At 34.1% G+C, this 26,204-nt stretch overlaps 2 protein-coding genes, 1 long non-coding RNA gene and 2 other non-coding genes across 5 annotated transcripts; 3 read left to right on the top strand and 2 right to left on the bottom strand.

The window, feature by feature from the left end:
* Positions 1–136: 136 nt before the first annotated feature.
* On the top strand, positions 137–8,134 carry F53G2.1 (Protein zyg-11 homolog B). Its single transcript, NM_061883.2, has 8 exons — positions 137–256; positions 1,861–2,109; positions 2,170–2,291; positions 3,564–3,829; positions 3,909–4,066; positions 4,730–5,009; positions 6,892–7,494; positions 7,678–8,134. The coding sequence occupies exons 1-8, from the start codon at positions 205–207 to the stop codon at positions 8,090–8,092; spliced, it is 2,145 nt and encodes a 714-aa protein (NP_494284.1). The 5' UTR covers positions 137–204; the 3' UTR covers positions 8,093–8,134.
* A 5,154-nt stretch (positions 8,135–13,288) lies between these two features.
* linc-8 lies at positions 13,289–15,253 on the bottom strand. The gene is made up of 5 exons (NR_101666.1): positions 15,182–15,253; positions 15,019–15,123; positions 14,877–14,969; positions 14,083–14,264; positions 13,289–13,714 (listed from the first exon to the last, which is right to left on the bottom strand). It is a non-coding gene; the product is annotated as a long non-coding RNA linc-8 (long non-coding RNA).
* F59H5.4 lies at positions 13,489–13,507 on the top strand. Its single transcript, NR_050902.1, has one exon. It is a non-coding gene; the product is annotated as an Unclassified non-coding RNA F59H5.4 (non-coding RNA).
* F59H5.5 lies at positions 14,411–14,507 on the bottom strand. The gene has a single exon (NR_050903.1). It is a non-coding gene; the product is annotated as an Unclassified non-coding RNA F59H5.5 (non-coding RNA).
* A 1,075-nt stretch (positions 15,254–16,328) lies between the features above and the next one.
* On the top strand, positions 16,329–26,160 carry gbas-1 (G-protein alpha subunit activating protein gbas-1). The gene is made up of 13 exons (NM_061884.8): positions 16,329–16,462; positions 17,091–17,364; positions 18,619–18,839; positions 19,543–19,741; positions 19,844–19,954; positions 20,975–21,310; positions 21,938–22,045; positions 22,098–22,271; positions 23,212–23,400; positions 24,186–24,266; positions 24,317–24,484; positions 25,498–25,717; positions 26,011–26,160. Exons 1-13 carry the CDS (start codon positions 16,333–16,335, stop codon positions 26,074–26,076), a joined length of 2,277 nt encoding a protein of 758 aa, NP_494285.2. The 5' UTR covers positions 16,329–16,332; the 3' UTR covers positions 26,077–26,160.
* The last annotated feature ends 44 nt before the right edge of the window (positions 26,161–26,204 follow it).

Genomic DNA, 26,204 nt, shown 5'->3' on the forward strand with positions numbered 1-26,204 from the left:
TCTAAAAAAATCTTCCCAATTCCGACTAAAGGAGACTCCTCGGGTCTGCTGCGCTGATGACGTGCACACAAAATGTAGCAGCTGTTGTGCAGATTGCTACCTTTCTGTCTTCTATGAACGCACTCCACGGTCTCTTGCGACGTACATACGATACATTTTTTTCCCCATTTCTTTCTATTCAGAAAGTATCAGTCAAACATTATGATGTCCCTTTACAATATTTCATGTGAAAAAATCGCCACATACATTCAAAATGGTTTGTTTTAAATTCCAAATTGTTAATGTTGCTGGATTGATTTTTTAAAATATAATCAAGTGTATTCACTCTGGCCTTTTGGCGTTTGAAAGGTGTGACGTCACATATATTTTTATTATTGGTATCAGACAATACAATTTACAGAAATTCTAACGTGTAAAAAGAACAACAGTTGAAAAATCGTTTATGTTAGTTCTTAAAAATGGAGTAGCGCCGATGAGGATTTTGTTTAATAACACTTATAATGATTCAAAACGACCGAATATCATAATAAAACACTCCAAAAATTTTTAGATTTTTCATAATTTTCGGTCAAAGTTTTGGCAAACTGCCAAAATTTTGAAAAATATGAGCTTTTGAAGAAATCCAAAACAACGTCGCATGCCCGACCCCTACAATTGTTTTAATACAAATAATTAAATCAAAAAAAATCGGATTCCAAAATTATGAGTGGCAAAAACTGAGTAATTGTCACTTTTTGACAGTAAATAAAAAATTTCAAAAATTGTTTGGAAAGTTTTATTATATTTGGTCATTTTGGGACCAAAGAAGTGGTTTTAACAATGCCCCTACTGGCACAACTTCACCTCTAATAGTAAGAAAAATAAACACCAGAACGGGATATATAACTCGCCTTGCTTAAAACTTGCCTTTCTCAAAAATTTCATACGTAATATAACAAGCCTCAAGCCGTCCCATTTTTCTGTATTATGGGGTTATCCAACTGAATTTTTCCATTTTTCCTATATTTCCCCCCATTAGTACCGATCCAACTGGGAGGAAAAATGAATTTTGCGCTCCATCTCTCCTCCCTGTCAACAACTTTTTAGTTGACCATATTAAAAAAAATTTAATTTAAGCTTCAATTCTTTTAAAGTAAAACTTTTTTTTTTAATTAAGAGCAAAAAGGATGAAAAATTCAGTAAGATAACCCCATTATTCCCACTACTCTATTCAACACTATTTTTTCTTTTTCTTCTTTTTCACGTTTAAATAGACGCATTGAATAATAAGAAGCATTGTTATTATTATTATTAACAGTAAAGCTAGTAAAGTGCACTTTATTTTTGTAGTTAACAAATTTATTTTTTAATATGCAATGACAAGTGAGATACATTATAGTTTCCTAAAGTTAAAGAACACAAACTCGCCTGTAAGTCCCGTCAAAGTCTTCATGTATCAACGCAAATAAGTTTTTATAATAATTTAACCTTCTAGCTCAAAGAAACTGTTTGTGTAACTTTATTTGACCCAATTTTACAAAAGCTATTTAATGATTTTATAAAACCCCTTGTTTTCAAATGGCTCTGTATCTCGGTGAACTTCATAAAAAATTTTTTTCAACTAATAAAAAAAAAGAAAATCTTCTAATCTTAACATTCATAGTTGAAACCTTTTGTTGATTTTGCTTGGTAACAGTAGTTACAGGAGAGCCTACCTTTTCACGACTTCCTCAAAATGAAAACTGTAAACAGGGAACATGAAAAACGTGAACTGAACAGTTGTGCAAATAATAAATTTGCGCGAGATAAAAAGGGAGAAAATAGACAAAAATTGGGAAAACAAAACACATATATACATATATATCCCCATAAAAGTTTAAGGTTCCTACGACAACTCCGTATACAGGCTCGATTCAAAATCGAGCAACAAAATCTACAACCTCTTGCTGGAAAAGAAAAATGAACTAACCGATCGCATTAGTCTACAAGTTGCTGCTAAATTCAATTTATCGGAAATTAGTTTCAAAAATTTTCCAAATTCCACGATTTATGTAGAAATTCTGCAGAAAAGTTGCCTGAAGTCACTTTGCCTTGGAAACTTGAAAAACATTGCAAGTTTTTTTGAAGATGGTAAGTTGTTTATCAGATCGTGCAGATGTTTTTTTTTTGGAATTTTTACCTGTTTTCCAGATCAAAAATCTATCAACATTTGTTATTTGTTAAGTTATTATCTCAATGAAGATTCTCGTAGAAATCTTCAAACTTTGGATTTGAGCGGGAAGGAGGAATTTTCAACAGGATGGACTGTAAAGGTTAGTATTTTAAAAACCATTTTTGGTAAACTAAAGTTCTTCCGGGCGGAGTGTGATGGCAGAAATGAATTATAATGGACGCGCATTTTCACGTTTCTGGGGTTTCTACTCATCGTATCCAGCTGAATGCCTAGCGGTAAAACACTGAAAATTTTGCTGATTTAGATTTTGATAAAGTTAATTAAATTTTGTTCATTCAATTATTAGGAGTGAAAAAAAGTTATGGGTCAATATTTATTTTTTTTCGCAGCTTATCGATTTTTCAAATTGTGGGGCATTGTGTTATCAACCAAGATCGTTCATTCGAAGATAGTCAAGCATTTTTTTTACCTCCCGAAGTGCCCTAACTCGAAGCCATTTATTCAGGCATTTTCCCGGACCATTCAAATTTTTTTGTGGATCGATGATTAGCTAAAAAGAATTTAAACTTGTTTTTTGAAAATTTTGCATTCATGGAAATGTTTTTTGGGATATTTTCAATAAAATATTTCATGTTTTATTTGAAATATAACAATTTGAAACTAATGTTTTCAACTGAAAAACGCGAGGTTTGCTTCATGTGGAAACATAACAGTTAACTTAATTTACGAAGTTTCATTAAAATTGTTTCTTTTTTTTCAATTCTTTACGAAAAATTTGGCCAAAAAAGTTGTTTTTTTTTTAATCTGGATTTGTTCAAATATTTAAAACAAATTAATTTCACGTGATTGCAACAAATAACTCACAACATGTGTGCTTATATTTAGCATGCTAGATGATTCAAAAAACCAAAACAAATAAATCAAAGAAATTCATTACTAATTCAAAAAAAAAATTAAATTTTAAAAATAAAACTATATCCACGAAGTTTTTAAATTGCACTCAAAAGTTTTCTACTATGTTCTATTGAAAAATTATGTAAAAAATATATTTAACTGTGATTGTTTCTAAGATTGCAGCCAGAGGTACCCATTTACAGCTTTAGGTTCGTCAAAAATTCTTCAAAATGTTTTTTCTTGAAAATTCTTGATTGTTATACTAAAATGATGCGGCCCTGTGTAAACTTTTGTTACACATACAAAATTTGTTTGATTCGTCATAATCAAATGATAATGGAAAACATTTTTAGGTCAAATTTTTTGAAACTTTCTCGAGATTTAAATTTCAAACTCAAATGATGTGTATGTCTCAACATAATAGGGTGATGAATTCTTTTTGTCGTTTTTTTTTCAGTTTTGAATGTTTTTTTTATTTGATTTCCACGGACACGAAACAAAAGTCGAATTTATTCAGATCGGTCATATGTTCCCTTCACTCACGACTCTATCCATTCGCGGAAGAACTCTCTACAAAAAAGAGTTTTTGGTAGTTTGTCAAAATTTTCCCAAACTCATATCTTTGGATATTAGTGATACAAATGTACAGCTGCTTTTTGGTATATCCTACCTTATCCACTTGCGAGAACTCACTATGCAAAACTTGACATTTCTCTCTCACTTCGTCTGGCTCGATTTGTTCCATTTGAGTGGATTAGAATTTTTGGATATATCTAGAGATAAGTAAGTGTGGTACTTGTGTATTATAACCACCCAGTTTTAGAATAAATCAAACTGTCATTAATTTATTCACGTTTTCCAGGTTAAACAAAGATATGAAAACTGTTAGACAATACGTGGATTGCGGTATGGGCCTTTCAAATTTGAGATTTTTGGATTGCTCTGGAACTGATATTGATGATCAATTAGTTCAATGCTTACAACTTTCGCATCCTAAGTTGAAACAAATATGCGTATTCGGTAAAAAAAAATATGCGTATAGTGTTTACTTTTTGAAGTTCGAGTGCATGAGTATTTTTTGATTGGATTTTTTGAATGCAAAATGTTTGTTTTTGATTTCAAATACTTTATTTTGTATGGAAATTCAACAAAATTTAGCATTTATCATTATCATAATTACTTCAGGTTTCTGCCCGATCTCGCTTCTTTTTAGCTTTCAGATGAGGTTAACTTGAAAATAAAAAAATAAAACTTTAAAATTTATTTTTGTTGACCGCCAAAAAACTTTTGATCGAAATTATTTTATTTTTTATAAATAATTGATGTAAACAGGTGAAATTAAGTTTCTCAAATTTGGCTCAAATGTTTTGTATTTTTACAAACTGTTTACACTATTTACAAATCAATAACTTTTGAAGAAAAAAGTTTTGAGCTTTTTTGACAACCAACAATAGACTTTTTTGTACGAGTTTTTAACAAAATATCTTTATTGTAATATTGCATCGTGTACTAAGCAAAGTTTGCACATAAACCTCATATGAAAGCAAAAAAAACGAGATCAATTCAAAGTCGTTTTTGAATTTAAAATTTGTTTGTCTTATTCAATTATATAGTAACGTCAATGTTGAGTTGAGAACCACTGACACCTGTAAAATACACGAAAACGTTGGAAATCAATTTCAGACAGTGTTCTTCAACGCTCAACTATACAATCTGCAGGGATGATGACATTAAACACAGCGACTCTCGGCTCGTCGCTGAACTGCTTAAATTATTTCGTGGCCCGAAGAAAAGAATATGCAGTTTGGAAATGTTTGAAAGAAATTAACACTCATGTTTATAATACGAAAGACGATGAGCTAAATCACACGAATTTCATAAATTGTACACTCCGAGCAATGAATACATTTTCTTCAAAAAACGTTGGCGATGAAGGAATCAGGTGCTTGGTTCAAATTTCAATGTAAGTGTGAACATTCTTCAAAAATTCGGGAAATCCAAAATTGTTTCAGACGTTCGTACAAATTGTTTAGTTTTCAGAAAGACTGTTTTCAAAACAAAGTTCCGTAAATGATTAAGAAGTTTTGGAAGTTTTTGTTCTGAAAGTTCATAAACGATCGGAATATTTTGTTTAGATTTTTTAAGCAGGAGATAAAATCTTGAAAAAATGTGGAAACAATTCGATTAGAAGGCCATGCATAAGCTTTAAACGTTCTAGTGTAGTTCTAGAAGCACCGAAAAAAATTCAGAAATAAAGAGAATAGGATTTCCAACCTTCAAAAAAAGACCTAAAAATTTTAGCTTGCAAACGGTTGGCATCTACAATGTATTTTATTTTCCTCTTTTACAAATTCAAAAGATGGTACCTTCATGTGGTCTTCCCACGCTCCACCAATGACCATTGATCAAACCCATTGATCAAAAAGTTTAAAAAAAATGAGTGGAGCGTTGCGCTCTCTGTTCACGTGTGATACAAGAAAAATTTGCCAATCTAAAAGTTGTTAGCAATGTAGTAAACGCTTTTTTCTATTTTTGCTGAGTGTCAAGATATAAACATGAAATGCTGGCCACAATGTAGCACCTTGAGTATCTACTTCTCAACCGTTAATGAAGATACAGTCACGGTCATAAAGGTATGGAAAAATCGATGTTTCCGTTAATCAAGCTCATTTAAAAAAAACAGCCATTACTCAAAAACTAAAAGATATTTCAAAAATCTGTCAACTAGCTAAATGTTGTCCATGATCTGTTCTGTAATTTTTTGTAAATAATTTTTCAAAACGTTTCTATTTAAAAAGTTACAGCGGCAGGCATCTGACAGGTCAGTTTTTAACATCCAATCAGAAGTCGGCTGAAACTCATGGATATGTTTTTTCATAGAAAAGGCAAAATAATCTGCATTACATTTTCTATTGTTTGCTTAAAAAACTGTTGCTCTCGCGCCTGCAAAAAAGTAGTTTTAAAAGTTTAGACTAAAACCTTATGGTGGGAAAATGTAACCAGATTTTTGAGCATATGGGCTTACCCATATCTTATGAGATACAAGGTTAAACTTTTTTAACTGCTTTTTTGCCGGCGTGTGAGCAAAAGTTTTATAAGCAAACAATAGAAAATACAATGTAGATTATTTTGCTACCAACACCTTTTCTGTGAAAAAACATATCCATGAGTTTCAGCCGATTTCTGATTGGATGTTAAAAACTGACCTGTTAGATGTTTGCCGCTGTAACTTTTTTAATAGAAACGTTTGTAAAAAATAATTTACAAAAAATTACAGAGCAGATAATGGACAACATTTAGCTAGTTGACAGATTTTTAAAATATCTTTTAGTTTTTGAGTAATGGCTGTTTTTTTTTAATGAGCTTGATTAACGGAAACATCGTTTTTCCATACCTTTATGACCGTGACTGTATAATAGAAAAATAGTTTGTATTGATAAAGTGTTTTCAACTTAAGATGTACATGCTCGCAATTGATTACGAATGTTCTCAAAATCCACAAATGTCAAATTTGTCTAGAGTTAGTGTTGCCAAAAATGCAAAAATTTCAAGAAAACCAACCTTATAATCTTAAAAATTGTCACACCATGATGGAACACCCGTTCATTTACCCCATCAACATTGTCAATCACGGACTTACTACGTCCCCACGCGTTAGATACTTAGTCAACGCTCGGTAAATTTTCTGCTATTTCAAAACGCGCGGGAAATTTTTTTTAAACGAGGAGAAAAAAAAGTGATTCAAGTTCAATTAGATTCAATAACGGGGTATGTGAAGATCAATAAAGTGAGAGAATTGGAACGGGGAATGTTTTTTTCGTTTAATTAAACTAATAACATTTCAGGCAAGAAACAATGAAAATGCCAATACTTGAAAGAAGTCTGGCATTGAAACGACTTTCAAACTTCATTGTTGATCTTCCAAGTTTGGATTCACTTGACCGTCTTGGTTTTCATGTTGCTGTTTGGCAAGCTGTTTTTAATCTGCTTTCCAACTTTCCAAATGACTCTGACTGCGAGAAAATCTGGCTGGCTGCGATGGGTTTTCTTCAAAAAAATCACATTTCTGTTTATTGTCAAACTGGAGTGCTAACTGTTTTGCATATGTGCACAACTATAATGACTCAAGACCAATTGAGCTTGTTTGCGGAAAAAAGACCACACATGCTACAGCTTTTTCTTGCTTTAAATTGGTCATTGAATAAAAAAGAACACAATTTGACTCGATGCATAATGCATATAATTCATTACTTGACAAAATCGAGTTACGAGGCCTGCAAATATTTGGAAGGAATTAACTTTGTTAGTGTACTATTAGATTGCATGAGGAGTTTCAACAATGATCAGATAAATGTTCAATGTCTCGCAGTCATGGTAAATTTAGCCCGTCATTTAGAATACAAATGTTTTGGAATTAAAATGCGATTGGATTTCTACATTTTCTTCAGGTTGGTTTTTCGTGTTAGAGCCAACTTTCGTAAAGTTTTTCAAATTACATATATTAGTGTGGTCGAGTTGTTTCTTTACGCGACTACGTGACAAAGGCTAAAATTGTAAAATTGCGCAAAAACTCACACTTCTCCTCGTGGAGTACACGGATCTATCTTTCGACAAAAAGCATTATTTTTCAGCGCAAGTTTTTGCGATACAAAAAAAGAATCAACATACTATGGATGCACATATATTGCACTTTTGCTGATCAGTTCGGAGAAGCAAAACAGTAATTGTTGGTACTGGGATGATGCAAATGATTTGCTGATGGAAAACTGCTCAAATTACTTGCCTTCATCAATCGCACACTATTATAAACATTTGATTACCCTTGACTTTCTCCACGATATTCTTAAAACGACAAAAGGAATTGGTCTAATTCTCTGGGCTCTTTCGACAATACGGATATATTTGAGAAGTATTAGTAAAATTAGCAGACAGTTCAAGTGTAATCTTATTTTCACCATTACCAAAATTTCCTGCAAAAAACAATTCGAAACGACGAAAATTGAAGAAGTTGGGAAAATAATCATGGCTAATTATCTTTTACTATGATATCTTTTACTTTTTTATCTTTTACTCATCCATTTTGAAAAAAATTATCTTTTACTCATTTACTCATTTTTTCCATTTTTTGCTAAAAATCAGTTTTTCGGGTAAAAAAGTTGTCAGGAAGCCGATTTGGGACCTAAATTTGGCCAAATTTCTTTAGTTAATGATAAGGTTATCGTTATCTATTAGATAAAGTACTCCGACCACCCATCCGGTCTTCACTAGTCATATATCTCGATATGTATATTCAGGAAAAATTATTGAGAAAACTGATGGAGTCCTTTCTGAAATGTCTTTGATTGATGGAATTAACAGTTTTTATCGCTCATCTACTCAAGTTTTCCAATTTTAATTTTTTATCTTTTACTCATCATTTTGAAAAAAAAATTATCTTTTACTCATTTACTCATTTTTTTGAAATTTTACCAAAAAAAGAGTTTTTCGTGTAAAGAAATATTTTCAAGCCGATTTGGTTGATCAAACTGCTCAGTTAACGTTGGTTAAAGATGTTCCATAGATAAACTGTTGGAAAAAATTTTCCAACTAAAAAGTTGCCATTATATCATCAAAGATCCAGACAAGCGAGTTCAAGTGACTATGTGGAGTCTACCCACTCAAAAATTTTTTTTTTCAAAAATCAAAATTTTGAGAAAATTGATGGAGATCTTCCTGAAATGCATATAATAGATGAAATTAACTGTCCTGAAAAAAATTTACTACACTTTAACTGGAATTTTAACCAAATTTTTGCCGATTCAGTTACCCAACGTAGAATTTTGAGAACACAAGAGAACACAAACTTATATCAGATCATTTGAAGAAGTTCAAAAAAAATTCTGAATGGATCCGGATTCGAACCAGGATTGTTTCTACTGAAGAGCCCGCGCTTTACCACTTCACCAAACAGGTGAGAGGCGCCCTCGTTTCAAAGCTATATATGAAATCTGTTCCATTTTGAATTTGGTAACTCAAATTGACAACTCTTCATGATAACACGAAAGTATTCTATTCTGGAATGTTGTGCAACTATTCTTATCCATAGCTAACTTGTCCTAATTGATCTTATCCATAACGGGAATGTAGCTTATTTGATTTTGTAGTCTTAGAATGTGCCTGTATTCTTCAGTGAAACCCTCCCGGCGGCCTAAAATGTTTTTAAAACTATTATATTTCTAAACTTCACTAGATAACAGTTTGGGAATTTCTGTGATTCATCGAAAAAGCCTTTTGCGAAAAAATCATCGTAGGCCTAAAAATTTTTTCTCAAAAACACCTCGAGTCTTGTATTTTCGTGGAGATAATATGCTCAGTAATTTTTATAAATTATTTTTTTCATCAAAAGCCCTGTTTTCGAGGTTAAAACGTCTTTTTTGCGGTTTTATTCCTTTCAAAAATAAAAATGTCGTCAAATAAAATGCACGATACGCAAATGTACGCAAACACCGAGGTGTACCGTACTCCGAACAATTTTTAATTTCGATTTCGCCTTGGTTTTACTTCAAAACTTGGAACTTGGGTGCCTCATGAACTTTCGGCATCACAGAAGCTCACTCGGGTCAACGTTTGTACTCAACTTCTAACTTTTCGTCGAAAGTTCGATTGGCTGAACAATCTGGTTACTGGAGATGAGAAGTGGGTGCTCTATGTTAACCATTCCAGAAAACGTCAATGGCTTCCGATCGGTGAGAAAGGAATACCGACGCCAAAGCCTGATCTTCACCCAAAAAAGATTATGATCTGTGTCTGGTGGGGTGTTCAAGGACCCGTGCACTGGGAATTGTTGCCAACTAATAAAACTATCACTGCTGATTACTATTGTGCCCAATTGGACCGAGTTGCAGAAAAGACCAACGGAAAATATGAAAAACTATATTTTCTTCACGATAATGCTAGGCCTCATGTCGCCAAGAAGACTTTCCAAAAGCTGCAAGATCTTGGTTGGACTGTTTTACCGCATCCACCATATTCTCCAGATCTTGCACCAACCGACTACCATTTGTTCTTGTCTCTCAGTGACTACATGCGCGACAAGCAATTCGACGACGAAGAGCATCTCAAAACTGAACTCTCCACTTTCTTCTCATCGCGTTCGCCGGATTTCTTCTCCCGTGGCATCATGATGTTACCTAGTAAATGGCAACAAGTGGTGGACACTAATGGTGAATACTTGTGTGAATAGTACTACTTGTCGCTTGAGAGAAATAAATTTTTTTCAAAAAAAAAATAGTACAAAAACTTATGGGACAACCTGATATATTTGTTTCTCTAATATTTAAAATAAAGCGTTTAACCACAAATTTCTAATTTCTAAAATTTGTATTTCCTCCATTTACGCAAACTCAAGGCCCGGCAAACCGTACGTGGCTGCAAAATCTCTACCGTAGTAAAATTTGGCTGACTGAATATTCAACGTTTGATACTCAGTGAAAAGATTCGTACGAGACTTTCTTAGTTATTGAAATGCTGGGTATTTCGGCCATTTTTGAGCAGAAATTGTGAATCTGACAAAACTCCTGAAAACGTCTGAAACTGTTTCCGTTGCAACATACAAGAATTCACACAAGATGTATTCAATAATGACATACAGCGCTGGCCAAAAAGATATCCACTTTTAGTTTTTTGATGATTTCGCTATTTTTCAAATCTGTATAACTCCAAAACTAGAAATGCTATCAAAAAAATTTTAACTGGTAAAGTATAGCCCGTAATCAGGTCTATTTGTTTTTATATGTTTCAAAAATTCACTAAAATCATGGCAAGTAATAAAGCGGCCGACATCTCGTGAGTCCATTTTTAATGATGGTTACTAAAACGGCTGTAACTCAAGAGCTATATTTTTAATGGGAGGTTTGTGAAAGTAATACGATGTTTATATAATATTTCACTGTTTGCAAATTGTTACTTTTTTAGAAATCCGCAAGGAAAAAAGATAGGAGAGTTCAAAGAGGAATTGTGTAGGGGAATTTTGAGCACATTTCTCATAAACAGTGAATGATTTGTTCCTATTTTTATTTTTTGGTTAGTATATAGTTTAAATATCATAACTACATTAGTTCTTTACAAAAATAATTGACCAAAAATTTTCAATCCAAGAAACCTGATTTTTGATTATGCCATCTAAACAGTGTCTTGTAGGACACTAGTTTCAGCTCACATATCTTTTTTAATGGAGGGTTCAGCACAAAGTTAATATGTGAAAACAGTGAAAAATTATATAAACATCGTATTACTTTCACAAACCTCCCATTAAAAATATAGCTCTTGAGTTACAGTCGTTTTAGTAACCATCATTAAAAATAGACTCACGAGATGTCGGCCGCTTTATTACTTGCCATCATTTTAGTGAACTTTTGAAACATATAAAAAAAAATAGACCTGATTACGGGCTATACTTTATCAGTTGAATTTTTTTGATAGCATTTCTAGTTTTGGAGTTATACTTATTTGAAAAAATAGCGAAATCATCAAAAAACTAAAAGTGGATATATCTACATATCTATATATTATATACCATATCAAAAAGCTGAGTTCAAGCTGCAAATTGCCTAAAAAAAACCAAAAATGGGCTTAAAATGTGCAAAAAATGTTCTCCTGGTCGATGCACCATGTGTTACAGCTTAAGAACAAAAAGTGACTAACCAATAGTCTCTATAAAAAAGGAACATTTTAAATAAAAAAGTATCTTACAGAGTACGAGTTTGAGTTTGCGACAGCCGACGAGTTGGAGTTCTTCAAAGATTTTGATAAGCATATACACTTGATAGTAAACTCTGCAATATAAAAATCCCGGCAAATATTGAAAACCTTCCGGTCCACAAACGCTCTTTTTTACTTCAAACTTTTCAACACATACGTCCGTCCCATTCTTGAATTTGGATGTGAAATCTTCAAACCAAAACTTAAATCATTAGTCGAAAAATTAGAAAAACCCCAGCGTTATTTCTCCCGTCTTGTATTTAAAAGATGCAAAATCTCATATGAATCGTATGCTGACCGCCTGATACAAGTAAACCAAACGACTCTGAAACATCATCGGCTCCTTCTTATAGCTAAAACATATCATGATATTGTCACGGATACACGTCACTTCCCCGAATTTACAAAATACCTCAAAAAGTCTAAAACTCCACGATTTCCTTATCAGTTGAGTCCTAATGGGCCGTTCATAAATAACATTTTTCTTCACAAATATCTCTCCTTTTGGAACAAACTTGCCAAACTATTCAATAAGCCAGTGTCAGTCGAAACGTTTACCAAGCGCATCTCAGCTCTACCTCTTGATACCATGATATAATGTGTTGTTTATCCCACTTTTCCTTATGAATCTCATCAATATATCTCCCAACCACCCCCACCCACATTTGGCCACGGACTTGTTCCAATCGGTCATCTTAAATTGTTTCTTCCTCCCCCACTATTCAATCGTTTGTTTTATATTTTGATTTTTTTGTCTGTAATTGATTGCTTTTTGTTTTTTTTTTTTGAAATTTTGAATGGTTAAGAAGAAATAAACAAATAAATAAAGAGCACACATTCACCAAAATTGGAAAGAGTTGTGATGATACGCTTCGTCAAGCTCGACTCAGTTACAAGACCGATGCACGAGCACATCGCATACCTGCTCGACATTTTCATAAAGAAAATGGACAAAATATTGGCTAGAGTAAGTAATTACCTATCTGGAATACAATTTAAGTTAATTTTTTCAGAGTCAATCATCCAGGTTGTGATGAGCGTGCAGCGTTCTAAATCACACATAAGACGTTGGCAGCAGCCGGAGGAGATGTCATTCGGATTGCTGATATGATGCAGTCGAACACAAACATCAGTCATTGAAAGCGACAAAGGAAGCCTACCTCGACTGAGTGCTCAGTTAAGAAACTTAACCAATACAATGGTAAGTTCAATATGTCAAAAACAAACTGAACCTCATGTTTTTAGACGAAAAAAAAACTTATCAGAAGAACAGTTGAAGCTGGCATGAACTCGGATCAGCGGGAGCACGACAGAGATGACCTGGCACAACTCGCAGATTACCTAGGTGATTACCAATAAGATGTGGTTTCTACTAGAGGGAACGATTGATAAAGAAGATTTAAAAATAGATTTTTTTTTCCAATAAAGTGTTTATTTGTTATTTAAAAAGCTTGGCTTTTGTGTGTTACATTTCATCTGAAAAACCCCCTGAAAACATAAAAAATTCAGACAAGATGTATTCAATAATCACATACATTTATTCAATCTTTAACAAAAAAATGATACACATGGGGATTGTTCAGTTTCAAAAAAAAAAATCTAACAACTGCCAAAGGACGCTACTTCTACAGTCATAGGAACTTTTAAACTAGGTAGGTTAAACCAGAGATCTACGCCTTGATCTTTCTTGCAACAGCTTCTTTGCAATGTGTTTATTTTGAGGGAGGACATAGCTGGTGTTAATAAAAAGTATTCTGAAAGTCTAATTGGTCTTGCTTCAAAATTATAGTAACTTCTCATTGGGTAAAAATATATAAAAACGGTTTCCCAGGAAACGTTCTAAGTTATTTTTCTGGTATTTGAATACTTTTATTGAGTCGTTCTGAGCCGGATGACGAGAGTATTGCTTATAGCCGTGAGAGAGAGAGCCTGAAAAAAAAACATTATTCACTAAAAAACGTGGTGCCAGAGTGTTTTATTTCGTCTTGATCTACATAGATCTACAAAAAATGCGGGGGAAGAGACTGATTTCGCATGGTTAAAAACATGCTGACGTCACATTTTTTTTGGGGAAAAATTCCCGCATTTTTTGTAGATCAAACCGTAATTGGACAACTTGGCAGCACGTACTGAAAGAGACTTTTAGCGGCTATTTTTTGAAATCTAATTTTCAGTGCTGGTAACCTACGCCTAGCAAAAATAGGCGTAGGCCGTATATCTTGTAGTTTTTTTGAAAATAATATATTTAGAGACAAAATTTGTTTTTTTTTAATTTAAAAATTTATACAAAAAATTACCTCTACACCATGAAAAATAGCCAGAATAATGAAAAATCAATAAAAGCAAGAGGGACAGCCATTCCGTAGGCCGTCATAGAGACAGAATAAATGGAGAAGGGAGAGAACGAACGATAGAACGAGAGGTCGTAGAGAGCGCAGACTAGGGGTGTAGAGCAGCCTAGTAGAATTTTTGGGTATTACTGAAAATAGAAAATTACGTAGAATTCTAGTTTGCCGATAAAAAATCCGATTTTTTTGGGAATTCTGAAAAAATGAAAAAAAAATTTGATAACTAATCTAGAACTTAAATTTCAAAATTTTCAATGCTTTTTTTCCGAACTCTTCACAAAATTTCAGTCTGAACCTCGAAAACTAGAAACTTCTAGCTCAATTTTGAAATTCCGAGGGGTACGGTAGCGCCAGAAGTACGCAAACACCGACTACAGTACCCCCAAAACACTGAAGTTTACGCGATTTTCGAAATTTGAGCTGAAAATTTGCAGAGTGATTAAAAAAATGGCGGAGAATTCGAATTTGAAAATTGAAATATCTGAAATTTTTGTTTTGGACTTTTTAAAAATTAAATTTTCGATTGAAATTAATTAAAATTAAATTTTTGTGGTTATTAAAAAAAAACATTATAAATTTTTAAAACCAAATGTATGTACTCTTGAAAGTGAAAAAACAACAGAGATTTTTTGAGATTTGTGCCAGACAAAGTCGTATACAACCCAATTTCCCCTGACCTTCAATTGATGAAAAAACTTTAAACACAATTTTTTTAAAAACATTTATTAATAATTATATTGTACCCTGCTTGCCATTTAACTGTTAACAAAAGATTTTTCTTTCTTCTGGATTTTTATTTCTTCTGGCAAAACCAGTATTTGATATTAACGAATTGCCTGAAAAAATAATTGAAAAGTAATAGGGACTAAGTGGGTGAAAACTTACACAAATATTGTCCCCTCTTGGATGGTTAGGGACTAGGTCAGTAATAAATTTTCTCACACTTGTATTATAATATCGTTTATTGAGCAGAAAAAATATTGAGGAAAACTGAAAAAAAATCATTTAAAACATCAATACCGATTGAAATAAGTAGCAAAAAACTTACATTTACTCGATTTTTGTCTTAAAAAAATATTTAAAAAGCTAAATACTATTTAAAAAATCAATAAAATTGGGGAAGAATACGGGGGACAACCATTCAGTAGGCTGTCTTGGAGGCAGAATGAAGGGAAATTCGGAAAAAGAAAGAGCATTGAGAGATGAGAGACTTGGGCTGTGAGACACTAGAGGGAATAGATAGTGGACGGGAGGGTGGAAAATTGATACTTTCTGTAATGATAACAAAACGCAAGATTTTTTTTGTTATCTATATATTCTAGATTATATTATAAAATACTTTAAAAGTCCAGTTTAGCACAAATTATCGAAAAAAAGATAGTCAGAGCATAATAATTTTAATAATTTATAGAAATGCACATTTTTCATGATTTCAAAAATTTTTCTCCACATTTTAATAAAAAAATTTGAATTCCTCGCCATTTTCTTAGTCTATTCCTAAATTTTCCGAAGAAAATTCGAAAACCGCGTGAAATCCGGTGTTTCTGGGGATACTGTAGTCTGTAGTTGCACACTTTCGGAGCTACCGTAACCCGAGAAATTTCAAAACTGAGCTAGAAATCTCTAGTTTTAGATTTTCCGACTGAAATTTTGCAAGGAATTCGAATTTTCCTATGCAAATTGTTTTTTAGCTCCGATTTCCTTCATTTTTAATAATTTTCCAAAGCTCAATTTTGACTGAAAAAATGAACATTTTCGTGAAACTGAAGAAAACCTGAATATTTTCGATAGAATTAAAATTTATTTGATTTTCGGACATTCTTCAATGGAAATTTCTCAAGAAATTATAAAATTCCAGTTAAAACGGGAAAGAATTATTATTTTAATTTAAATAATAAATTCTCCCGCACTCTCTCTGCGTCTCACGCTCTCTAACGCGTGCCAATGGAGCGCGCTTTCAATTTTCTATTTTTAGCATTTTATTTTTTTCAAATTTAAAAACTAATTTTCGACTCGAATCCTCGAAATTCTTCGTTTAAAACCAAATTTTCTGAAAAAATCGAATTTTTCGCTTTAATCTAACCTAAAATTCACTGAAAAAGCGCAAAAATTAAAGTTTTTCTGACATTTTCTCCATTTTTCCGTTAATTTTTGCATTTCCATCAATTTTCCTTACTTTAAAATGTAATTTTCAGCAAAATGAGGTCGGTACGAAGCTCCTCACGAACTCCGAAGCCAGTGAAACGCTTCGTTTTTGATGAAGACGAGGATCTCGAAGAAATCGATCTGGATGAGGTGGATAACGCCGATTTTGAGCGGGAAGATGATGGTAAAGCATTGGAAAAACTCGAAAAATGAAACTAAAATTGTGGAAAAGAATTAAAAAATCGAAAAATTCAGCAAATTTAAGTTGAAAACGACAAAAATAGATTTTTCTTCAAAAAAATTGAAAAAAATTGGGGAAAATCGGAGTAAATTGAATATTCTATTGTCAGAAATCGAAACTAATTGTAAATTTGATTTTTTCAGATAAAAATCTTGCAATTTATGCATCAAATCAAATTTTTAAAAAAATCTCAAAAAAAATCCAGGATTTTTTCGAAAATTCCTTCAAAATGAAGGATTTTTTTTTGGAAAATTCGTTTTTTTGTTGGAAATTTGAATTATACTTAGTATTTTCATCAGTTTTTCCAAAAAAAAACACTATTCTATACGTGTAGGACTTTAAAAACTCATTTTTTAATCCAAAAATTCTGAAATTTCTGTGACTTGTGTGCTTCTATCCTAATTGATGGTTTGAATAGTTGGTATTCTCGGCTGAAACATGCAATAAATACCGTATTCCAGCCAACAATTTGTGCAATAGAGCACATTTGTCACCGGGGATGCTGAAGCTATGCCCAAATTTTCATTTTTCACTCAAAAACTTGTGAAATTTTTTAATTTTCTTTTTTCAGAAGAAGAAGTGCTCTCGGAGCCATCGGAGAGCCCATACACCTCAACGCCTAAATCCTCGAAAAGAGTGAATAAAACCCGTGGAACTAAGGATTTCTTTAAAAAAGACGAAAGTTTGCAACTTTTTCGATTTGTGCTCAACGAATGTCGGAGCCAGAAGCCTGGAAGAGTCGGAAGAGTTGCTAAAAAACGAGTGGGCGTAAATTCAATGAAATATTGGGAACGATATAAACGAGAGATTCAAGGATATCGACTACCGAAACAATATCGCTATCAGTAGGGTTTTGTGAACCGTTTAAAATCAAAAATCAAACATTTTAATGAAAAAATTCGAATTCCCTGCAAAATTTGTCGGAAAATCGAAAACTAGAAGTTTCTAGCTCAATTTTGGAATTTCGAGGAGTACGGTAGCCCCGGAAGTACGCAAACACCGACTACAGTACCCTAAATCACCCGATTTTACGGGATTTCCGAATTTTGAGCTGAAAATTCAGGATTAGACTAAGAAAATGGCGAGGATTTCGAATTTCATAATAAAAATGCGGAGAAAACAATTTGCACCTGAAAATTTTAGAAAAAATGCGAAAAAATACAAAAATGTTGTGGAATTTTTTAAAAAACCCGGATTTCTTTTCGATTTTCAGTTTTATACCAAAAAAATCTGAATTTTAGCTTTATTTTGAAAAATTGTGCAGCTTTTCAGTCAAAGACCGCGACGCGACCGCAACGCGAACGATTCCGACTATTTTTGCATTTTTGGTATCAAATTCGAACTCACTATGAAATTTTAGGCTGAAACGCGAAAACTAGAAGTTTCTAGCTCAATTTTGAAATTTCGAGGGTCACGGTAGCGCCAAAAGTACGCAAACACCGACTACAGTACCCCAAAACACCCGATTTTACGCGATTTTCGAATTTCGAGCTGAAAATTCACGGATATACTAAGAAAATGGCGGGGAATTCGAGTTTGACAATGAAAACTACGAGAAAATTTTTTGAACATTTGAAAATCAACAATTTTCTGAAATTCTTGGACTGAAACTCGGAAATGAGCAGTTTCAGTGATAAATTCAAATTCCCTGCAAACTGTTGGCCTAAACGCCGAAAACTAGGCATTTCTAGCTCAATTTTGAAATTGCCCGGGTTACGGTAGCGCCAAAAGTACGCAAACACCGACTACAGTACCCCAAAAACTGAATTTTACGCAATTTTCGAATTTTAAGCTGACATTTTAGGATTAGACTAAGAAAATGACGGAGAATTTGAATTTAATATTCAAATTTTGTAGAAAAAATTTTGAACCCCTGAAAAATTGGCGGTTTTCTGAGAATTGGTTTTTTTTTCGCAAAAAAAAAGATTTTCGCTTTTTACCGAATTTTCTCAGTTTTCTGTGCATTTTTCTAGCAAAAACTCAAGTTTAAGCCGGAATTTTCCATATTTCCGACCATTTTTCGGAGAAAATTTCAAATTTTAGTTCTAAAAATTTAGATTTCAGCCAAATTTTCAGCAAATTTCCCCAATTTTTTTCAGCTACAGCTTCTACTCGAAATGCTTCTACAAAGTGCTCGGATTGACGCCAGAAGAAAAAGTTGATCTATATTACGCGTGTGAAATGCCAGTCGTAACCGATGCTGAAAAGCAGTGGCTCGTCGAGCAATTCCACGTGGAATTTGACGAATTTGGAGTAATTATTGGCAGTGATGTGTGCACCCATTGGGATGAGGAACACTCGGATTCTGAAGATGATTCGGGTAAAAATTCCGCTGAAAATTCCATGAAAACCCCCCGATTTTTTGTCTGAAAATCGGTCTGAAGTCAAATTTTCTCGATTTTCATTATCAAATTCAAATTCCCTGCGAAATTCCAGCTTGAAAATCGAAAACTAGAGGTTTCTAGCTCAATTTTGATATTTTTAGGGGTACGGTAGCGCCAGAAGTACGCAAACACCGACTACAGTAACCCAGAAACACCGGATTTCACGCGATTTTCGAATTTTGAGCTGTAAATTCAGGGATAGACTAATAAAATAGTGGGGAATTCGAATTTCATATTTAAATTCCGCAGAAAAAAATTTGAAAATCTGAAAAACCGTATTTTTCTGAAATTCCTAGACTGAAACTCGGAAATTGGCAGTTTCAGTGACAAATTCGAGTTCCCCTCAAAATTTGACACTCAACACAAAAAACTAGAGCTCGCTAGCTCAATTTTGACACTTTGAGGGGTACGGTAGCGCCAAAAATACGCAAACACCGACTACAGTACTCCCGAAACACCCGATTTGACGCGATTTTCGAATTTTGCGCTGAAAATTCAGGGATATACCAAGAAAATGGTGGAGAATTCAAATTTCATATTCAAATTCACTAGAAAAATTTTTGAAAATATGAAAAGTCGGGGATTTTCAGAAAAATCGATTTCCACCCAAAAACCCCCCAAAATAATCGATTTTTTCAGGGAAAAAAGAGGAAAAGGCAAGAGAAGTGAGCCGATACACGGAATATCACGATGATATGATGTGGAAATTTATTGTGGACAAGATCAGCGAAGGAGCCCAACCAATTATCGATAAGCACCCGATTTGGGACGAATTTGTCAAGTTGAATGAAGAAAATGACGTCATTTCGAAGAAATCTGGTCGTAATCATTATGATCGGTTGGTTAATTGATTTACAATAAAAATTTCAAAAAAAATTTTTTTTTTTAAATTTTGAAAACATTTTTTTTTCAAAAATTTCCAAAAATTTTTTTTTTCCAGATTCCGCCGAATTCTGGTCCCAAATCTCCATTTTATGCCATACGACGACTTCACCAAAGCCGTATTATACGAAAGGCTCGAATATCCCATTCCCGAGGAGTACCGAAAGATGTTAGTGCACCCCCGCTTGCGTTGCGGTCGCGTCGCGGTCGACAAATTTTTTTGTCGAAGTTTTTGATGTTGATTGAAAAACACACGTTTGAGGCTAAATTTCGATGAAAATTTAGAGTTTTTGGATGAAAATCATATATATTTTCAGGATTTTTCCCAAAAAACGTAATTTTTTCAAGTTTCGGAGTTTTTTCTAATAGGTTTCATGATCAAATTCGAATTCTCCGCCATTTTCTTAGTCTATCCCTAAATTTTCAGCTCAAAATTCGAAAATTGCGTGAAATTCGGTGTTTCTGGGGTACTGTAGCCGGTGTTTGCGTACTTTTGGGGCTACCGTACCCCTCGAAATTTCAAAATTAAGCTAGAAAGCTCTAATTTTCGAATTTTAGCCTAAAATTTCCTATTGAGTCCGAATTTGATATAAAAACTGCGAAAAGTTGTTGAAATCGGCCGCGTTGCGGTCGCGTCGCGGTTTTTGACTGGAAAGTTGCAAAATTCTTCAAAATAACCCTGAAATTCTGATTTTTTTTGTATATAACTGAAATTCGGTGAGGAACATGAGTTTTGTGCGCTGAAAAAATTCCTTGATATCAAAAATTCCACTTTTTTTTTTCGTTTTTCCCAAATTTTTCAAGTTCAAAACGTTTTCTCACAATTTTCATTATTTAATTCGAATTCCTCGCCTTTCTATTAGTCTACATCGAAATTTTCAGCTCAAAATTCGAAAATCGCGTAAAATTCGGTGTTTTGGGGGTACTGTAGTCGGTGTTTGCGTACTTTTGGCGCTACCGTAACCCGGGAAATTTCAAAATTAAGCTAGAAAGCTCTAGTTTTCGGGGGGAATATCGAAATTTTGCGAGGAATTCGAATTTGTAATTGGTTTTTGGAAAATGTTGAAAAAAAAAAATTTTTTTGGACTAAATTTTCCAAAAAAAATTTTTTTAATAAAAAAAAAAAAAATTTTTTTAATAAATATTTTTTCAAAATATTTTTTTTCACATTTTTTTTCTAATTTTTCAGCCTCTTCACCACCACCGGCGCTGACATCAACGAATCCGGCTTCATTGAGTATCTACCGCCGTCCACCATACATCAAATTTCACCAATTGTTCCAATTCCGTGTCACAAATCGAATCCCAAATTCTCGCAGCTCAAAGAGCCCAAAGATCTCATTTTATGGTCTGAAAGAAAGAAATTCACACCACGAGAAGACTCACAAATCTGGGAATTTGTCCGCCGAAAATGTGTCGATTCGGCTGGAATTTTTGTGAAAAACGATGTGCTTCGTGGTCGGGGAACACTGTTTTTCAAAGATTTTAGGAATACAGAGAGGAAATATGAGAGTATTACGCAACGGTGCGTTTTTCGCGGAAAATTTGAAAATTAACCGAAAATTTGAATTTGTTTCGAAATTTCGTACAGAAATTCGAATTCCCCGCGGAATTTCAGTTCGGAATTCGAAAACTAGAGCCTTCTAGCTCAATTTTGAATTTTCGAGGGTTACGGTAGCGCCAAAAGTACGCAAACACCGACTACAGTACCCCAGAAACACCCGATTTGACGCGATTTTCGAATTTTGAGCTGAAAATTTAGGGGTAGACAGAGAAAATAACGGAGAATTTGAATTTAATATTCAAATTCTATAAAAAACATTTTGAAGTCCTGAAACACCCTGGAACTTGGAACTTTTAAGAAAAATGCATGACATTCCACTTTTTCACATTTTATTTAATTAAATTCGAATTTTGCACTAAATTTTGGATATCACCGCGAAAACTAGAGGTCGCTGGCTCAATTTTGAAATTTCCCGGGTTACGGTAGCGCTGAAAGTACGCAAACACCGACTACAGTACCCCAAAACACCCGATTTCACGCGATTTTCGAATTTTGAACTGAAAATTCAGGTATAGACTAAACAAAACGTGGGGAGTTCGAATTTCGTACTAAAATTTCTCAATTTCCACCCAAATTTTAAATTTTCAGCTTCGTAGTCCTGCGTAAATTGATCATGGACACCGACTACTCTCTGAAGCAGAAGCTGGAAATCTACTACGCTATCTCTCAACCAGTTGATGAGGATGCTCTTGACGCGTACGTTTCAAAGATTTCTGAAATTTCCAGCCAAAAATCTCGAAATTTTCAGATTCAAAAGCATCGCCTGTCTCGTCTTAAATCCGGACGGAACGATTCGATTCGCAATTTCAAAAAGTTTTTTAATTGGTCGAATTAGTGATGAGCCGGCGAAATTGGAGGCCGAAAATTACTCTTATGTCTATGATTTATTCATTTTCAATGAGACTTTTGGAACGGCGGAGAAGTAGGATTTTTGGGGAATTTTTTGGTGTAAAATTGGCAATTTTAGCCCAAAATGTTCAAATTTACACCCGAAAATCCGAATTTTAGCCAAAATTTTCAATTTTCATGATCAAATTCGGATTCCCTGCAAAATTTCAGCTTGAAACTCGAAAACTAGAGGTTTCTAGCTCAATTTTGAAATTTCCCGGGTTACGGTAGCGCCAAAAGTACGCAAGCACCGACTACAGTACCCCCGAAACACCCGATTTTACGGGATTTTCGAATTTTGAGCTGAAAATCGGGGGTATGACTAAGAAAACGGCGGGGAATTCGAATTTGACATTGAAAATACAGATAAAAAAAATTTGAAACTCTGAAAAATACAAATTTCTGTGAATTATGCTCCGAACATCAATATTCTAGATTTTTCGTAGTGAAATTCGAATTTCTCATCAAATTTTGGTTATAACTGCAAAAACTAGGCGCTTCTAGCTAAATTTTGAAATTTCGAGGGTTACGGTAGCGCCAAAAGTACGCAAACACCGACTACAGTAGCCCAGAAACACCAGATTTTACGGGATTTTCGAATTTTGAGCTGAGAATTGAGTTTTAGACTAACAAAACCACGGAGAATCCGAATTTCATAGCTAAAATTTCGGGAAATTATTTTGAGCATCTGAAAAATTGGAAATTTTCTGGAAAATGACTGAAATTCCAAATGTTTTCTAAGTGGCCCGTTTAACCGTGAAATTCCTAAAATTCAAGTTCAAGGGTTACTGTAGCGCCAAAAGTACGCAAACACCAAATTTTACGAGATTTTCAAAGTTTGAGCTGAAAATTTATAGTTTCACTGAATAAATTACGGGGAATTCGAATTTGGCATTCAAATTGAGTAGAAAATAGGATTTTAAACGAAATTTTGGCTTTAAAATTGGATTTTAGCACAAAATTTCAATTTTCAGCCCAGAACCCCTCTGCTCAGTATCTCAAAATCGTGCTGAAAAATTCATGCTCGTTTCCCAGCTCGTTTTCCGCTTTATCAGCCGATTCGAGGCGTTGGAGGACCGACGAATTGCCTGGATTACACCGAATGCTCAAGTTGCTCCAAAGGAGCCAGTTCCTGCTCCAAGCAAGAAAAAAAGCGCTTTTGAGTAGGTTTTTCGAGGTTTTTCGCACATTTTTGCCTGAAAAATGTGCAGTTTTACCTGTTTTTGCCAATTTTTGACCAAAAATTGACTTTTATTTGAAAAAATTACCAAAACCCAACATATCCTAATTTCTGTGACTTGTGTGCTTCTATCCTAATTGATGGTTTGAATAGTTGGTATTCTCGGCTGAAACATGCAATAAATACCGTATTCCAGTCAACAATTTGTGCAACAGAGCACATTTGTCACCAGAGATGCGGAAGCTATGCCCAAATTTTCATTTTTCACCCCAAAAACTTTAGAATTTAGAATTTGAGTTCCAGAATTGAATTCCTCATAAAATTTGGCTGCGACACTCGAAAACTAGAAGCTTTTAGCTTCGTTTTGAAATTTCTAGATAAAACCGCGACGCGACCGCAACGCGTGCTATGAAATTTTCGATTTTCAGACTAAACAGAGAGAGATTTGGAGAAAAAATCGAATTGTTAGCCCATAAATTGAGATAGCCTTCAAATTTAAGATTGTTCGTCAAAAAATTTAGAAAAAGTCAAAAAAAAAATTGAAAAATTCGCAAAAAAACTAATTTTTTAAACGAAAAATTTCAAAAAGTCCCCAAAAATTCTGAAATTTCTGTGACTTGTGTGCTTCTATCCTAATTGATGATTTGAATAGTTGGTATTCTCGGCTGAAACATGCAATAAATACCGTATTCCAGCCAACAATTTGTGCAATAGAGCACATTTGTCATCGGGGTTGCGGAAGCTATGCCCAAATTTTCATTTTTGCAGAGCCTATCAATCGAGCCCCCAAACTTTTGACACAATCCAGCGATTTTCTACAAAACGACCTTTCTTTTGTGGAGATAACTTGTGAGCATTTTCTTGGAACGATTTCAACGAATTTTCCCCATTAATTTCAGCCAAATTCCGCCGAAAAAGCCGTTTCTCGCCGAGGAAGACGTGAAGCTGGAGCCCATGGAATATGAAAATTCTGAGCAAATTGTGGAAAATGCGGAGATAAAATTGGAGCCCGCTGAAGAGTTGTTGGACGCAGAAACTGTGACAGTTGAAGAGTTTTTGATGAATTCGTAAGTTTTCTTGTGTATATTTACGGGGGTTAATGTGTCGATTTACGAGATTTTTTGTGTAGATTTACGGGCTGTTCGTGTAGATTTACGAGATTTTCTGTGTAGATTTACGAGCAAGTTTTATTGTCGATTTACAAACCAATTTTTTGTCGAATCACGAGGTTTCTTGTGTAGATTTACAAGGTTTTTGTGTAGATTTACGAGCTAACTTCGTGTAGATTTACGGGGGTTAATGCGTGGATTTACGAGATTCTTTATGTGGATTTTCGAGGTCCCTTTGTGCAGATTTACGAGATTTTCTGTGTAGATTTACGAGGTTTCTTGTGTAGATTTACGGGGTTTTTTGTGTAGATTTACGAGATCTTCTGTGTAGATTTACGGGCTGTTCGTGTAGATTTACGAGATTTTCTGTGTAGATTTACGAGCAATTTTTATTGTCGATTTACGAACCAATTTTTTGTCGAATCACGAGTTTCCTTGTGTAGATTTACGGGCTCTTCCTGTAGATTTACGAGATTCTTTGTGTTGATTTACGAGGTCCCATTGTGTAGATTTACGGAGTTTCTTGTGTAGATTTACGAGGTTTTTTGTGTAGATTTACGAGCTAATTTGGTGTAGGTATACGAGCAAATTTTGGTAGATTTACAAGTTTTTTTTGTGTAGATTTACGAGGTCCCTTTGTGTAGATTTACGCGGTTTCTAGCGTAGATTTACGAGCTAATTTTGTGTAGATTTACGCGGATCTGCCTATAGATTTTCTAGATTTTTTGTGTCGATTCACGAGACTTGCATGTAGATTTACGGGTTGTTCGTGTAGATTTACGAGATTTCCAATGTCGATTTATGAGCTAATTTTGTGTCGATTTACGAGATTCTTTATGTGGATTTACGAGGTCCCTTTGTGCAGATTTACGTGGTTTTTGTGTAGATTTACGAAATTTTTTATGTCGATTTACGAGCAAATTTTGTGTAGATTTACGAGATTTTTCGCCCAAAAAATCCCAAATTTCCAGGTATTCTACTGCTGCTCCATCCACCTCGACCGCGCCGGCACCTCCAAAAGCTCCCGTCACTGCTCCACCAGCTCCTCAAAAAAGTGCTCAGCTACTGGGAAAAATCGATTTTGCGATTGGAAAAATGCGCGAGAACTTTGACAGATTCCTACAATTTGCTCAACAAAATTCGGCGGATTTGACGGTCGTCCAACGATATCGATATGATGCTCAGATGCAGGTCAATTTTTCGAAATTGATGTGACTTTACCCTGAAAATGTGCAATTTTTGACTGAAAATTGGCCTTTTTCACGAAAAAAATGTCCCAAACCCCCTGAATTCATAAATTTCTGTGACTTGTGTGCTTCTATCCCAATTGATGGTTTGAATAGTTGGTGTTCTCGGCTGAAACATGCAATAAATACCGTATTCCAGTCAACAATTTGTGCAATAGAGCACATTTGTCACCGGAGATGCGGAAGCTATGCCCAAATTTTCATTTTTCACCCAAAAAAACTTGGTTTTTTTTTCAGCAAATGACGGAGAAATTCACCAAGGATGTGAGCAAGGTGCTGAGTGGAGATTCAATCAAGAGATGAAGATGACCGAGGGATTCGAGATTTTATTGTTTTTTTTTGTTGTTTTCTCTCAATTGTTGTCATAATGAAATCAGTCACGCGCTTCTGGATTCCTTCGTATTAATGGCATGAAATGGCAGATTTTGACG

Source organism: Caenorhabditis elegans, chromosome II, assembly GCF_000002985.6.
Source record: "Caenorhabditis elegans chromosome II".
NCBI lineage: Eukaryota > Metazoa > Nematoda > Chromadorea > Rhabditida > Rhabditidae > Caenorhabditis > Caenorhabditis elegans.

Excerpts from the sequence above, each read along its gene's own strand:
- F53G2.1 (NM_061883.2), top strand. The coding sequence starts at position 205 with ATGTCCCTTTACAATATTTCATGTGAAAAAATCGCCACATACATTCAA. Across the intron at positions 2,110-2,169 it reads TGCAAGTTTTTTTGAAGATG|ATCAAAAATCTATCAACATT; the intron begins GTAAGTTGTTTA and ends CCTGTTTTCCAG. Across the intron at positions 7,495-7,677 it reads GATTTCTACATTTTCTTCAG|CGCAAGTTTTTGCGATACAA; the intron begins GTTGGTTTTTCG and ends ATTATTTTTCAG.
- gbas-1 (NM_061884.8), top strand. The coding sequence starts at position 16,333 with ATGAGGTCGGTACGAAGCTCCTCACGAACTCCGAAGCCAGTGAAACGC. Across the intron at positions 16,463-17,090 it reads TTTTGAGCGGGAAGATGATG|AAGAAGAAGTGCTCTCGGAG; the intron begins GTAAAGCATTGG and ends TTCTTTTTTCAG. Across the intron at positions 18,840-19,542 it reads GGATTCTGAAGATGATTCGG|GGAAAAAAGAGGAAAAGGCA; the intron begins GTAAAAATTCCG and ends CGATTTTTTCAG.